The sequence below is a fragment of the Geotrypetes seraphini genome, chromosome 6, assembly GCF_902459505.1.
Source record: "Geotrypetes seraphini chromosome 6, aGeoSer1.1, whole genome shotgun sequence".
Taxonomy (NCBI): domain Eukaryota; kingdom Metazoa; phylum Chordata; class Amphibia; order Gymnophiona; family Dermophiidae; genus Geotrypetes; species Geotrypetes seraphini.
In genome coordinates, this window is record NC_047089.1 from 45,815,668 (window position 1) to 45,832,383 (window position 16,716).

Here is a 16,716-nt window from a genome sequence, read left to right on the forward strand (position 1 = left end):
TAATTGGTTACTGACTGAAGAGCCCTGTATGCATTGGTAGTTTGATACATCTGTCTTGTTGGAGACACACTAGATCTGTATACCAAGGCTGATGAGGCCAATCTGGAGCTACCAGGATCACAAGTCCTGCGTGATTTGCGATTCTGAGGATGGCCCAGCCTACCATGGTGGAAACACATATAGAAACCTCTCTTCTGGTCAGGGCTGAACCAATGTATCCAACCCTGCTATCAAATCCACCGCAGGTCTTCCCCAACACTTGACAGTCAGTAACCACCCGCTACATGGGCTGGAGAGAGTGCCTGAAGATGATCTTCTGCCCACTTGAACAACAGCTAGGCCTCCAGACTTAATGGAGCACTTTGGTGTCTCCCTGTCTGTTCACATAAGCTACTGTAGTGGCACTCTCCAAGAACACTTTGATTGTCTTTCCTTCCAGGTGCTTCTCCAATGCCCTCAATGCTAGATGAATGGCTCAAAGCTCCAGATGATTTATGAACCACTGTCTTTGCGGGATGGTCCATTGGCCCTGCAGCGAATGACCGTCCCAATAGGCCCCCCAGCCGAACAGGCTGGTGTTAGTCATAAATGTCACCCATGAGGAGGTTCAGAAGGGTATGAACTTTGATAAGTAGTCTCCCTGAAGCCACCAGCACAAGCTGTTACTCACTTCTCCTATCCAGGGAAGCTGCAGCTGGAGGAAATTACACTGTAGGAACCACCTAGAGAACAGGGAATCCTGGAGGGGATGCATATGCATCTGCGCCTGAGGAACTACTTCAAGGGAGGCCACCACCGAGCCCAACACCTGGAGGTAATGCCAGGTCGTGGGATTCAGCATTGCTAAGAGCTCTACAATCTGCTTCCTGAGTTTCTGTGGCTTGGGAAGAACAATGCGGCCATTCACTGTGTCAAAGTAGGCTTCCAAATTCTCCAAGCATTGGGTCGGCTCTAGATGACTCTTCTTGAAGTTGTCTATTGTGACCGGGCACAGCCAAGCTGGGCTCAGTAAGTGGCCTTACCCAGTGCACACAAATCCTCAGCCGAGTGGTTACGTGAGGTTCTATTGGTAGCTTGGTATTGGAATAATTAAAAAACAGGGGTGACAGAGGTGCACTTTCCTGGTGTAATTTATTGATCAAAATCAAAACAAACTTTCAAACAGGCTTCTTCAGGTTTGTATCACATGGTATATCATTGCAGCATTCAAAACATAAACAATTGTCAGTTCCAAGCCCATTATCTCAAAAGAGGAAAAAAAAAAAAAACTTGTCCCAACTGTAAAGTTTTCAACCGTCTCTTAATCTAGTACACAGTCCAAATTTTAACCCATCTCTCTTTAACAGGAAAAGATTAGCTTGTTTCCATTTCTTCTATACTGGGCAACTCTGTTTCTTCTATCTCCATATTATAAGCAAGGTCCTCATCAGCCATCTCATTGTCTTGCCCAAACATAGACTCACCGTTCTCTGTGGCTTCTATCTCACCAACCTATGCCTGGGCTGGTAGCCAGGAGGTAAACTGTGGCTTCCTGATTCTCTGGGCTGGCAATCTGTGGCTTGCAACCTGCTGATTGGCTCTGGATTGTTGGGTCGGGAGCAGGTGTGTATTCTGAGACTGGCTCTCCAACTGCTTCTGGAGCTGGCTCCCCTCTTTTGAGAAAACTACTCCCTTTTCTTTCCCTGCAGGAAGCTGATTAGTCCACCCTGCAGGTGTGTTAGGACAGCCTTCTCTCAGAGAGCTTCCCACCTGGCTTAAACCAATTTGAGCCTGATTAGGAGTGGCTTGTATTCCAGCCCTGCTCTTTCCTTTCTCTGGCTCTATGCCTGCTGGGAGATGTAGTCTTTCCACTTGTTTTCTTATAACTGGCTTAGGTAAAGCTAAACCAGATCTGCCTGCTTTAGGCAGGCTTTAGGAGGTTTCATTGCTGGAAGGTTTGGTTTGTAAGTATTCCTAGCAGCTGCTTTAGGACTCTCCTTAGCAGGTTTAGAAATATTTTCAAGGGTTTTAACCCCATTTCCCTTTACTGGCAAGGCTTCCTCACTAGGCACAGGGGCAGCTCTGTGACACTATCCAATCCAGATCCTGTAGGAAATCCACAACTTGATGCACTACCTGCTCACCCTCCGGCCTTGATGGTGCTCTGATCAGCCAGTCATCCAGATATAGGTCTAGTTGTATCCCCATCCTATGGAGGTGAGCTGCGACCAACACCATCACCTTGGTGAAGGTAAATGGGGCTGTTGCCAACCCAAAAGATAGAATTGCAAACTAGAAATGCCTTTGAAGGACATGGAATCTCAAATATTTCTTCTGATCCTGGAAAATGGGAATATGAAGGTACGCCTCTATCAGATCTGCAGAAGCTAAGAATTCCCCCGGAGCCACCACTGCAATGACTGATCGAACCGTCTCCATGCAGAAGACGGTCCACAATCTGTCTCCAGTCTCTTTCTTGGGCACTATGAAGTATATGGAGTATCATTTGCCAGAGCCAGATTCTTCTTCAGGAACTGGTTCTATGGCTTGAATGCCCAATAGCCTTTCCACCAACGCTCAGACCCTGGCCTCTTTTTCCATCCATCTGGCTGGCGAGTCGATGAACAGATCTGAAGAAGGGCAATAGATCTCGATCTTGTGGCCCTCTTGAATCTAGGACCCAGTAGTCTGAGGAAACTTTTTCCTACTCCATCCAGAATGCTGACAGCCTCCCACCAATGTGTGGGGACACAGCTGCCAACCTGGCATCCTTGTGACATCCTTGTGCAGATGCTAGACCCTGAGGGTTTGCTGACATCTGGAGTTCTTAAATCTCTGTCTGATAAGATCTCTAAGTGCAGGAACCCACAAAGTACTGGTGGGAATGTCATTAGGAGCAAAAATTGCCACTTTCTCCCCCAATGGGTCAGTGAGGTCTGTTGTCTGGCAGAGATTTAGGGCAGCCAATCTACCGCGCTGGCCATAAGGTCATCTAAGTCTTTACTAAACAGCATCTGCCCTTTGAAGGACAGACTGTTCAGAGTGGCTTTGGAGGCTGAATCTTCCACCTATTACCCGATCCAAAGCATCCTGCGAATTGAAACGCCATACACTGAAACCTTGCTCATGACTCTGATGATGTCATATAGAGCATCTGCCACATAATCCACTCCCTCCAGCACCAGCTGGGGGCAGATGTCCTCCTCCAAAGTAGGACTCCGCTTTAACCTGGTGTGGCAAGCACGTGCCGCAAATGACGCTGTTGCTGCAGCTCTGATCCCCAAAGCCAGCATTTCAAATTGCCTCTTATGAACCACATACAACTTGCAATCTGGTCATCTTTTAGCAAGGGAGAGAGGTACGTTTGAATCCACCTTCAGATGACTAAACAGCTGCTAAAAATCTGGAGCCATAGGGTAAAATTTGGACATAGTTTTTTCCACCTTCAGCGAGCCTTCCAGAGTCTTCCACTGCTCAGTGACCAGCAAGGTGATGTCCAGGTAAACAGGGAAAAAGTTGGTTTGAGTATCTGAATTGCTCATGACTATGCACTGTGAAGTGGATAGCTACTAGGGCTCCAACTTTAACTCCCTGAGCGCATCAGTAATAACATGTGGGGTGGTAGCTGACTTGAAAAGCCACCGCATCAATGGATTGTCTCCCTGGTCGAGAGCAACTATCACTTCTTGACTCCCAGTCCCTGAAAGGAAACCAGAATCACTCAGGAAAGCAGCTGAGCTTTGGGACAATAAAGGTATGGAGTCTGACCTCCAGTCCTTCCAGTCTTGTTCCGCTTGGTCACTTAGGCTGGGAGCACAGTTCCCTGTAAGATGAGCGAGAGTCCTCCAACTGCATAGCTGTCAGTAATGGGAGGGGGAGGGAAGAGGGGCAGTATATCAAAATTATATTTTCAATCTTTAGAGACAGGCAGATTCCCTAAAGCCCTACAGAGCTTGCCCTGCTCCTTGCGATTTGAAAATGTGATAGTGAAACAGAACCACTCACTGGCAGGACTATGGTGGAGGACTCCTGCTCAGTTTAAAGGAACCATGGCTGGAAGCCAGCTTTCTCCACAACGGTGAAACCTCCAGAAGAGGCATCTTTCCTTAGCTCACTGCTAGCATACCCTCAGGTAGCGCAGCACATCTCAAACCCTTCAAATAAGCTTTCCACATGACATTCACAAATTCTGGGATAAATCCTTGCACAGGTGGCCTCATGGACCCCTGCAGGATCTCAGATTGGCTTCTCTTGGGCTCTGCAGCATTCACACACTTACATTTCATGCCTTCATTGTTTGAGACCTCTAGGAGGGATTTTCTCCCTACCATTCGGACCCCCTGCGGTTCTCCAAACCTAGAGGACTCAGAGGAGGCTAAGCCCAAGGCTACCACCCCTTTCTCACATGTCCCATGGCATGTGGAACACAGATGCTCCTCAGCCCACCATTAAGCACAAAACTGGCATTATATAGGAGCAGAACAGGCTGAGGAGTCGATTGAGGTCGATTCTGAGCCAAATCAATAGGTTTTGAGGTAGATGGAGGCTTTAGAAAAAAAGATTGTTTAAAATCTATGATAGAAGTTTCAAGTTTATTAGGTTTTAATATACCGACCATCAAATAAATATCTGGCCGGTGTACATTACAATAAAAATATAAAAAAGGAAGAGGAGTTAATATATTCAATATTTAGAGGTACAGACAGTGTATATTAAAACATAGACTAGACAAACTTGATTGTGAGGGAAGAGGTTTATGGTAGGGTAAAGTTACAATGTTGAGAGAAAAGGGAGAAAGAGGGGATGGGAAAAAAACATTTGGGTGGGGAAAAGTCTTTGAAATAATTTTTTGAAGTTAAATAATTAAAAATAACTGAGAAATAGATACTAAACTGAAATAAATGCATCACGGAATAGAAAAGTCTTTAGGCCTATCTTAAATTTATCTAGTTGTTGTTCGTCACGAAGAGGTTGTGGTAAAGAATTCCATAGTGTTGGAGCAGTAACAGAGAAATTTATTTTCCGTGTGTAATAAAAATTTTTAATAGAGGGAATCAGAAGAAGATTTTGATTTGTGGATCTCAGAGTACGAGATGAACATTGGGGGATGAGAAGTTTATGTAGAAATGAAGGCAAATGAGAGGATTTTATTTTAAAGGTCAAGAGAATAATTTTATATGTGATTCGGTGGGCCACAGGAAGCCAGTGGGCATCTTTCAGAATTGGAGTGACGTGATCATATTTCCCTAGTTTGTAAATGAGTTTTATTGCTGTATTTTGAATCAATTGAAGACGTCGGATTTCTTTTTGTGGGAGACCGTTAAAAAGGGAATTACAATAGTCTAGGTGAGAGATGATCAAAGAATGAACCAGGATTGTGATTGATTCGGTCTGTAAGATTGAAGTCAATGAACGAATGATACGGAGTTTATAGAAACAAGTTTTTATTATAGAACTGATGTGATCGTGGAATGATAAATCTTTATCTATAATTACCCCTAAAAGTTTTATTTTTGTTTCCATTTGGATAGGAACTGATTTAATAGCTATTTTTTCCGGTAAGGATTCAGTATTTTTGGTTGAGAATAAGAGTCCACGGGATTTGTTAACATTAAGGGAAAGTTTGTTAGAGTAGAGCCAGTCGTTTATGGAATCCAGTTTATTGTTAATATCTTTTATGTCAGAAGTATTAGAAGTGTCGATTGGATGAAGGAGTTGAATGTCATCTGCATAGGCGAAGATCGTAAATCCAATAGATTGTGCTAAAGTTAGAAGTGGAGATAGAAAGATATTAAATAGTAAAGGTGATAGAATAGAACCTTGTGGAACACCATAGATTTGAGCTGAAGAAATTGAAATTTCGTTCATTGCCTGAACTTTAAAACTGCGTTCTGTGAAGTAGGACATGATGGCAGATAAAGGCCAAATGGCCCATCCAGTCTGCCCATCTGCAGTAACCATTATCTCTTTTTCTCTCTAAGAGATCCCATGTGCCTATCCCACTGTCAGCAAATTTGCACCAAAAACAACCCATGGGGGTGCTCATGAAGGTAAAAAAATCAGAGAAAGGGATTTTGGAGGAGGGGGACCCTAGCTCTGGCCCCAGAAACCTTAAAATTAACCTTTTCAGTACTCGCCTTCCCCTACCAATAGGGAATATTGGGCTGTAATCACTGTGCTTTGCTGGTGCCTGCCTGTGTCAGCTTTGCTGCAGCCTGACTGAATGGGGAGGACTTTCTGCTTCAAATACAGTACTTGTAATAAACAGTTCACAACTGGAGATCTTCGGGCTGCCAGTCAGATAAATGTTGACTGAGGACTCCACCCCCACAGATCCTCACAACGTGATGGAGGGGAGATCAAAACACAGCCAGCTCCCTGAAACCCAAAGGGATTCACAGAGGAGGCCAACAATCTGCGCTCAAGCCTCTGATAAATCAGAAGGCGAGCCGGCTCTCATGGGAACGGATCCTAAACCTTGAAAAAGCACAAAACAGGCTGAATCAACAGATCCACCTTGGGGCTGCCCTGCAAGCTACTGTGTCCTCTTCCAGGCAGAGTAGCCCCCAAAATGGGGAACTCTTGGCACCAAAGCTTCCCGGAGCAAAAGAAAAATACCAGAAAAAAAACAAATAGAGCAGATCAGAACACAACTTCTCTATTCACTAGCAGAAGGAAAAACTGAAGAGGGCACTATACCCCACTGGTGAAAGAGTAGGAGCTGAAAGATGTGATTAACACCCTTCTGCAAGCAGTTCACGAGCACAGATTGATCATCTAACGTACAGACTCTTATGTTTATGTAACAGGATTTAACTTAATGAATTAAATAAAACATAGCTAAAATTGAATCTTGTGTAGTCTCTTAAATAAATATACTTTTGCCTTTATAGATTTATTGTTAACAAAAAAGAGCAAGAATTAAAATTAATTACAGTAGATTCTCTGTTAACCGTAACTCAATTATCCAGAACTCTCAAGCAACTAGAAAAAAAAATCCAAAGAAATACTGTAATACTGTAATACCAAGCAGGCCCACGCTTTGCCTACCACATGTCCGGTAGTTTATCTGGAACAGTTTATGGTATGCCATAGTATGGGGGATAGTATCAGTTAGGCCTATTTTTAACAGTAACTCTCAAGGAACCAGAAACTACATTTATCTAGCATCTATCAATCCCCATGGGTGCCAGTTAATTGAGAGTCTACTATAGTTAGTATTTTTTCATATCCTTTTACAAGTTTTTAAAAGCTGTTAAAAGTTTTGTACTTAATTTTGTCAATAGCAAAAGTTAGAGCTAGGAAAACAACAAGAAACTAGGACAATTTCTCTAAGAAAAGTAATGTAAAATATACATACCCATATGTAATTCCAGCAATGCTGCACTTCTTAAAATTCATAATGTTGCAAGTGAGAGTTCCTGTTTTGTCAGAAAACACATATTTCACCTGAAATGAGAAATGTTAACAACTTTAAACAAGTTACAGCTTCACTTAGAAGTCAATCATTATTCAGCAAGGCAAACACCACACAACATAAGCAGATGATTTATCAGCTCAACTTTAAGCTGTTTTTTCATCTGCCCGTCTAAGTAGGACTATTGCTTGTGCAGTCGTGTTTAAGGAAGTAATATTACAGGACGCGCTAGCAAGCTCTACATAAGATGGCAGCTTAGTGGCTTAGCTCCAGTGGTGACCACGTCAAATTATTGAAAAGACAATGCTTTTCCCCGTTATCTCTGTAAGTACTGCTCCATAATACATGCAAAAGTAGCATGGCATTCAGCAAACCTGGAAAGAGACGCAATACAGACCGGGTTTCTCCTCAGAAAAATTACTCTAACAAAAGTGCATGTGCAGACTCACTTGCCATATTAGAGAAATTGTGTGGTCTCCGTGAGCTGCTAATCGACACCAAGCAGAACACAGAAGAAATAAAGAAATAAAAGCTGACATCAATGCTTTTAAAGAGGAGATTACTCAGTTCAAAGCCAGAGTTGAAGTACTAGAGGCAGCTGAAGAGGCTATTAAACTGCTTAATCAGCAGAAGAAGCATGTGGCACAACTAGAACGTGACAATGAAGAAATGTGCAACAAGGCACGATCGAATAACTTTAGGCTTTTGGGCATACCAGAAAGTAGGGAGGCCTGCGATATTACAGATTTCTTGGAAGTATTTATTCCGAAGATTCTTAATATTAAATTCAAACAGCAGTTTGAAATTGACTCTGCATTCTGAACTCCAATAAATGCACAAGAGTGAGATAAGCTTCACAGACCGATAATAGTGGCTTTAGTGCATTGTCAACAAACAATGGAAATATTACAAGCTGTCAGGTGTAATGACTGAAGATTGGGATATAAGAGAGACCCTTGATTTTGTGTGAGAAGAGATGGAAAAATCTGCAGTGGAAATGGATCTTTGACATTAAGCTGAAATAGAAGGGAAAAATCATGGTTGTCTAGGCCACCAAGGAGCTATGAGGAACATGATGGCCGGCTGCTGCTTGAGCTTGACTAATATCTTGAGTATAAGAGGAATTGGTGGAAAAGCATACAGGAACTTGTGCGACCAATCCAGGAAAAAGAGATCTGCCTTTATGCGATGAGGGGAGAATTGTCTGGAAGAGAATTGAGGTAAATTGTGATTGAGAGGGGACGCAAACAGGTCTATCTGAGGAGTACCCCAAAGAGAGAATGTTTGACGCAGTATTAAGGAGTAAAGTGAACACTCGTGTGCTTGAAGAAACCTGCTGAGTTTGTTGGCAATAGTATTCTTCTCTCCTTGGACAGAGATCGCTTTGAAGAATATGTTGTGAGCAATAGCCCAGCCTCTCGACAAAAAATGAGAGAATCTGTTCCTCCTTGTTTGTTGATGTAAAACATTGCGACTTGATTGTGCATATTAGTAGGACTTGAATGTGTTGAAAAGTCTTGAGAGCATTGCGAATGGCCCCGAGTTCCAAGAGATTAATGTGGTATTATTGCTCTTGGGCGGACCAGTGACCCTGTGTGCGAACACAGTCCAGATGAGCTCCCCAAGCATATTTAGATGAATCTGTGGTTAGAACCTTTTGATGTGGAGGGATTTGAAACAAGAGCCCTTTGGAAAGATTGGAGGAATTCATCCACCACTGCAGAGATTGACAAAGTGATGATGTGACTGTAATCTCTTGTGAGAGTGGGCCAAGAGCTTGACACCATTGAAATGCTAGTGACCAATGATGTGTCCTGAGATGGAGCCTCACAAAGAGGGTAACATGGACTGTGGACGCCATGTGACCTAATAAGATCATCATTTGTCTGGCTGAGATGGATGGAAGAAGATAAACTTAATTGCAAAGTTGAATCAAATTGTCTTGTCTTTGCTGAGGTAGAAACGCCATGAGTTGAATCGTGTCTAGCAGGGCTCCTATGAATTGAAGCATCTAAGAGGGTTGAAGTTGAGATTTAGGAAAATTTACATCAAACCCCAACTGCTGAAGAAACAGAATCGTTGACTATGTTGCAGAGAATTCCTCTTCAGAAGAGGCATCTTTATGAGCCAATCGTCGAGATAAGGAAAAATCTGGGAGTCCTTGAGCCCTTAAAGCTGCTGCCACTACTACTGGGCACTTGGTAAATACTCAGGGCATGGATGCCAAGCTGAAGGGCAGAACTTTATATTGAAAGTGTTAATGGGCTACCTGAAACCTTAGAAATTTTCTGTAGGCAGCATGAATTGGTATGTGGGTATAAGCTTATTTTAGATCCAGAGAGCATAGCCAATCGTTTTGATCTAAGAGGGGATATAGAATTGCTAAGGATACCATGTGAAACTTTTCTTTTACAGTACTAAGAATTTGTTCAAGTCTCTGAGGTCTAGAATTGGATGGAGACCTTCCATCTTCTTTGGGATGAGAAAATACTGAGAGTAGAAGCCCTGATTCTTTTGAGCAGGGGGTACTATCTCTATGGCATTCAGATGGAGTAGAGACTCTATTTCCCAAAGAAGAAGGGATGGCTGCTGAGGGTTGAAAGTGGACTCTCTTGGAGGATGATTTGGAGGTATAGTGACAAAATGAAGAGAGTAACCCTCTTCAATGACTTTGAGAATCCACAAATAGGTTGTTATCAGCATTCAACATTGATGGTATAATTGGAGCAGACCTCCGATTGGCTGAGGAAGAGGCTGAGAGACAGGGACAGCGGCTATGCTCTCCATGAGCTCGTCAAAAAGACTGAGCAGGTTTTTGAGGAGCTGTTGGCTGAGATTTTTGAGGCCGCTGTTGCTTTTGTTTCTTCTGCTGAGGTGAACGAGGGGCAGAAGGTTTAGCAGAATATCGCCTTTGATATAAGGAGGCGGGTTTAGATGACTGTGAAGCCGAGGGAGGCTTAGTCTTCATTCTGACCAAAGAATTCCAGTTCTTTCATGTTGAGTCAACTTTTGCATGGCTATCTCAATAGAATCACCAAAAGGTTCTTCTCCAAAACATAGAATGTTTGCCAATCTGTCTTGCAGGTTGATGCTCATATCCGAGACTCTCAACCATGCTAGGCATCTCATACCACTGATATAGCAGATGCCCTAGATGACAATTCGATGGCATCATAAGCTGGCTTTGCTAAGTACTTTCTAGTTTGGGAAAGAGTGCCAAAGATGTTGTGAATGAAGATGTGCAGGAATATTTTTGTCAAAGGTGGGCAATTTTCGCACCAGCTGCTTAAGATAACATGACATGTAGAAATTGTAATTAAGGACCCTGTTCGCCAACATAGAATTTTGGTAAAGGTGACGTCCAAATATGTCCATAGTACTGTCTTCTCACCATGGTGGCACTGAGGTATAGACCTTTGAAGCAAAAGATTTTTTCAAGGTTGATTCCACAAGTAATGACTGGTGCTAAAGCTGTGGTTTATCAAATCCCAGAGAAGAAATGATTCTGTAAATGGAATCAAGTTTTCTTGGAGCTACTGTGACAGTCAGAGGTGTTTCCCAATTATTGAGGAGTCTCCTTGAGAATGCCATGCAGCGGTAATTTGAGGAGCTCTTTGGGAGGCTCATCATAGTCCAAAGCTTCCAAGTATTAAGCACTAAAGCCAGAGTCAGCTTCCAATTTGACAGGTACAAATCTTTGCCTAACTGTCTAATATATTTAGTAAAAGACAGTCTTTCTGTAGGAGATCTCATTTTCAGAGTTTTCTGTGAAAATGGTTCCGAAGGGGTGTCATAAGCCTCAGCTGCAGAACCAGTGAGGTCACCTTCTGATTCAGAATCTTCTGAAAACTTTGGAGAAGCTGTGCATCGAGGAGATCGATGCTTACAATGTCTTCGGTACCAATTCAAGTAAGAAGATGAGGAGGATCGGTGAACAGCTCTTTTGCGCTTTGAAGATAGATGCTTCCTTCAACTCAAGTGTTGAATAGAAGAACACCAATGTCTCGAAGCAGTGGATCAATGCACCAATGGGGAGCTGGACCTTCGATGTGATGATGTTATAATATCAGTGCAACAGCTTGTTTCCAGCACCATACTAGCACATTGCATACTGCCATAATACTCCACTTAACCAGGCTTCACTTCAACTTACTAAGTTTATGGGTTAGCAATCCTAAAAGACAGAATTTAGTTTCCACCTGATAATTTATGTGTTTTTGAACCTACTTTTCCCCAAAACTCTACCACTTTTTCACAGTTTCACCATAGAAACATGATGGCAGATAAAGGCCAAATGTCCCATCAGTCTGACTATCCACAGGAACCATTATTTCTTCCTCTCTCTAAGAGATCCCACATGCCTATCCCACACTTCCTTGAATTCAGACACAGTCTCAACCATCTCTTCGGGTGACTGTAAAAAAACTATTTCCTTAGGTTACTCCTGAGTAGAGAATGACATGGTGACAAAATTCATCACCGTTCCCGTCCCCGCGGATAACCGCGGGAAATAATCCCATGTCATTTTCTAGTGTCTATTTCAACCTCGGTCCTTCTACACCAGCATTCTTCAAAGCAAAGCTTGCGGGTCAGTGGTTGTGCCCAATTATTCTCTGATTCTTCCCTCTCTCCTTAAAGAATGACATGAAGATGGTTTCCTGCGGTTATCCGCGGGGACGGGAACGGTGATGAATTTGTCACCGTGTCATTCTCTACTCCTTAGCCTATCACCTCTTAACTTCATCCTATGCCCTCTCATTCCAAAGTTTCCTTTCAAATGAAAGAGACTCGACTTGACTCATGCGCATTTACGCCATATAGGTATTTAAATGTCTCTATCATATCTCCCCTCTCCTGCCTTTAGGTAAGTGATTTTCTATATATAAGACCACTAGTGAAACTGAAATTATCATGAAATGGTTTTAGAAACAAAAAGGTGCAATATTCAGTCAAGATCACTAAAGAAAGGAACAACTCCCTGAACAATGATACCCTATAGTAGCTGCACGATATGATACTCCAAAATACAAAACAATGCCAAAAAATAATTATCATAATATGCGCAGAAGGGGAAGAGAGACAAACAGAGGTAGAACAGGCTCCTTAAAGGGAAATTATGACATTTTGCAACAGAAGAACATGGATATAAAACAAAAGGAAGTAGTCAAAATTTACCTAAGATTTTTAATAGATAGCAGAAGTTCTTTAAGAAAATTAGATATATTAAATTTGTTGTTTAAATTTGTTTCCAAACTGGTATCAAATTTATAATAACTAGAGGTTGATTTTTAACCTGCCCAAGTTCTTCATTAAGATTGGAGGTCCTGGCCATTGCTGGTGTATCCGTTTCTGCATAGTACATATCTCTGTCCTAAAAGAGAACATGTGAAAACACAGCTAAGTTTTACAATTAAATACTTATCATATATTAAGAGCATGATGGATTTTATTAACTGATCATAATAATACAAATATATATAATACACTTCTCCCTCCGTATTCGATGTGATAGGGGATTAACAGAACCACAAATACAGAAAAACTTTTTCATATGTTATTCGCTGTTTTCTATTAAAAACCATTGTGAATATAGTGAAACCGTGAATAACATGGTGGGAGACCTGGTCTATTCATGAAGGAGAGGCAAAACACAGTGAAGAAAGTGCTGGGAATCAGCGATTTCTCTATGCAAGCTGATGTAATTTGGGAAGAGGAGCCAGCAAGCTAAAAACCGTGAATAATCGAAACTGCAAATGTTGAAACCGCGAATACAGAAGGAGAAGTGTATATATTGTATAATATATATCTCTGGAGGGGCATAATCAAAACAAACAGCTAAATCCCCTTTTGGCCTAAGGCCCTGGCATAAATGCTGAAAGTAGCAGCAGGGAAAATGTCCATTCTCAAAAAAAAAAATCCAAAATGAGGTTTTTTTTGAGAATGGCCTGTCTCTACGTTCAGCAGTTAAGTACGGCCAGACCACCACTACGTCTAAACTTACAACAAATTATCAAGAACAAAAAAAACCTAAGTCCCAATAGCTCAAAACAATAGCTTTTAAGCAAAGGAGAGGCTAGTCCTTTGCCTAAAAGCTGGATTTTGTTACCGGTGTCTGTCAAAAACAACACCGGTTACAGAATCCCCCCCCCCCCCCCGGCAACAATCGCAGCAGGAGAGATGGCTCATCTCCTCTGCCGCGATTGCCCCCCCCCAGAAATGCCATGACAGGAGAGATCCCAATGCCGCGATCCCCCCCGAGCCAATATGGGCAGGAGGGAGCCCAACCCCTCCTGCCCATGACGCACCCCCCACCCCCTACTAAGATAAGGGCAGGAGGGAGCCCAACCCCTCCTGCTGATGACCCTCCCTCCATAAAATACAGGCAGGAGGGAGCCCAACTCCTCCTGCCCATATCTTAGTGGGGGAGGGGGGTCATCGTGGGCAGGAGGGGTTGGGCTCCCTCCTGCCCATATTTTAGGGGGGTAATCGCGGGCATTAGAGGTTGACTCCCTCCTGCCTTTATCTTAGTGGGGGGTGGGGGGTGCGTTGTGGGCAGGAGGGATTGGGCTCCCTCCTGCCCATATCTTAGTGGGGGTCATCAATGGCAGGAGGGGTTGGGTTCCCTCCTATCCGTATCTCCGCAGCAGTTCGAGGATCGCTATCGTGGCAGGGGAGATGAGGCATCTCTCCTACCGTGATCGTTACAGTGGGAGTTGGGCAGGTTGCGGGGCTGCTGAGCTGATCGCAGCAGCCGAAATCAGCTCAGCAGACTCTTTTCGGAACTTATACCTGTTTTGAATTGGTCTAAGTTAAAACATATAAGTTCCGACTAGGTAACCTGTTCATGGTTTTTGATTATACTTCCTGTATGACTACGTCTAGGTCGGCCCACCTCCCGCTATTTCCCCTCCACTAATAATGTCTCTTTTCGCTTTAGGCATTTAGAGGCAGGGGAAAGGCCTAAGCTGGTTACCCTCTCGAGTAGTACCATGTCTTTCTTCATACATGGTGACCAGTGCTGTACGCAGTACTCCAGGTGAGGGTGCACCATGGCCCGGTACAGCGGCATGATAACCTTCTCCAATCTGTTCGTGATCCCCTTCTTATCATTCCTAGCATTCTGTTCGCCCTTTTCACCGCCGCCACACATTGTGTAGACAGCTTCATCGACTTGTCTATCAGAACTTCCAAGTCCCTTTCCTGGGAAGTCTCTCCAAATACCGCCCCGGACATCCTGTACTCGTGCTTGAGATTTTTGATACCGACATGTATCACTTTACACTTATTCACGTTGAACCTCATCTGCCATGTCAATGTCCATTCCTCGAGCCTGATTATGTCATTTTGTAGGTAAGAACATGTGATCCTTCAACGTTGCGTTTTTCTAAATATTTTGTAGTTCCACCCCCTTTACCACTGTTGTCTGTAAGTTTGTCTGTCTTTGTAAATGTATGTGCAAAAATATTTTTGTTACACATTTTTTATATTTGTAATTCACTTTGAAACTATGTTATAAGCATTTGCATCAAATTTTAATAAACATGAAACATGGGGCGGATCTTGAGTGGGTCTGGGGTGGAGCTTAGGCAGTTTGGGGTGGAGCTTTGGTGGGTCTGGGGCGGAGATTTGGCGGGGTACTTGGTTGGTATTTGTTAGTAGTAGTAGTAAAGGCTGCAACATAAGCAATATCAGCAACTCATTTCTTAGTATTGCAACGGAAAGTGAAACGACACAAAAATCCATACGAAAAAGGAGATTACCGCTGAAAAATAGCTGGAAAGCAATGACCACAAATGCTCGCAGTCTAAGCAACAAAGTTCATGATCTGCAAGCCCTGATATTAGAGGCAGATCTAGATATTGTTGCTATCACAGAGACATGGTTCAGTGAATCACATGGATGGGATGCAAACATACCGGGATATAATCTTTTTAGGAAGGACAGAGATGGTCATAAAGGTGGAGGAGTAGCTCTCTATGTAAAGATCAATATCCAAGCGACCGAAATGCAAGGGACCTGGGGAGAGGAAGAAGCGATATGGATTGCTCTGAAAAGAGAAGATGGAACTTCTATCTACGTGGGTGTAGTCTACAGACCTCCGACTCAATCGCAGCAAATTGATAAGGATCTGATTGTGGATATCCAAAAGTTTGGAAGGAAAGAGGAGGTTCTGCTGTTGGGAGATTTCAACCTGCCGGATGCGTACTGGAATGTTCCGTTTGCGGAATCGGAAAGAAGTAGGGAGATTGTGGATGCCTTTCAAGAGGCTCTGCTCAGACAAATGGTGACAGAACCCACAAGGGAAAAAGCGATATTGGATCTGGTCCTCACAAATGGAGAGAGTATCTCTAATGTTCGAGTGGGTGCTCACCTGGGTAGTAGCGATCATCAAACGGTTTGGTTTGATATAACGGCTAAAGTGGAGAGCGGCCGCACGATACTTAAAGTCCTAGATTTCAAACGTACGGACTTTAATGCAATGGGAAAGTACCTGAAGAAAGAGCTGTTAGGATGGGAGGACATAAGAGAAGTGGAAAGACAGTGGTCTAAGCTGAAAGGAGCGATAAAAATGGCTACGGACCTTTATGTGAAGAAAATCAATAAAAACAAGAGAAAAAGGAAGCCGATATGGTTCTCCAACCTAGTGGCTGAGAAAATAAAGGCGAAAGAGTTGGCGTTCATGAAATATAAAAAAACCCAAGAAGAGGAGAGCAGAAAGGACTACAGGGTTAAACTGAAAGAAGCCAAGAGAGAGATACATTTGGCGAAGGCACAGGCGGAAGAACAAATGGCTAAAAATGTAAAAAAGGGAGATAAAAATTTTTTCAGATATATTAGTGAAAGGAGGAAGATAAAAAATGGAATTGCTAGGCTAAAAGATGCTGGGAACAAATATGTGGAGAGTGATGAGGAGAAAGCAAATGTGCTAAACAAATACTTCTGTTCTGTGTTCACAGAAGAAAATCCTGGAGAAGGACCGAGATTGTCTGGCAAAGTTACACGAGAAAATGGAGTAGATTCTGCGCCGTTCACGGAGGAGGGTGTTTATGAGCAACTTGAAAAACTGAAGGTGGACAAAGCGATGGGACCAGACGGGATCCATCCCAGGATACTAAGGGAGCTCAGAGAGGTTCTGGCGAGTCCTATTAAAGACTTGTTCAACAAATCTCTGGAGACGGGAGTGATTCCTGGGGATTGGAGGAGAGCGGATGTGGTCTCTATTCATAAAAGTGGTCACAGGGATGAAGCAGGAAACTACAGGCCGGTGAGCTTCATTTCAGTTGTTGGAAAAATAATGGAAGTGTTGCTGAAAGAAAGGA

The 16,716-nt window shown here is 43.1% G+C and overlaps 1 protein-coding gene across 1 annotated transcript in view; it reads right to left on the minus strand.

Annotated features, from left to right (window-relative positions):
* ATP8A2 (ATPase phospholipid transporting 8A2) overlaps nt 1-16,716 on the minus strand; it is a 457,609-nt gene that overhangs the window by 363,795 nt on the left and 77,098 nt on the right. The window contains exons 6-7 of the mRNA XM_033950263.1: nt 12,690-12,767; nt 7,340-7,428 (exon numbers count right to left, since the gene is read on the minus strand). Coding sequence (XP_033806154.1) covers nt 7,340-7,428; nt 12,690-12,767 — 167 coding nt within the window. The remainder of the gene's footprint in view (nt 1-7,339; nt 7,429-12,689; nt 12,768-16,716) is intronic.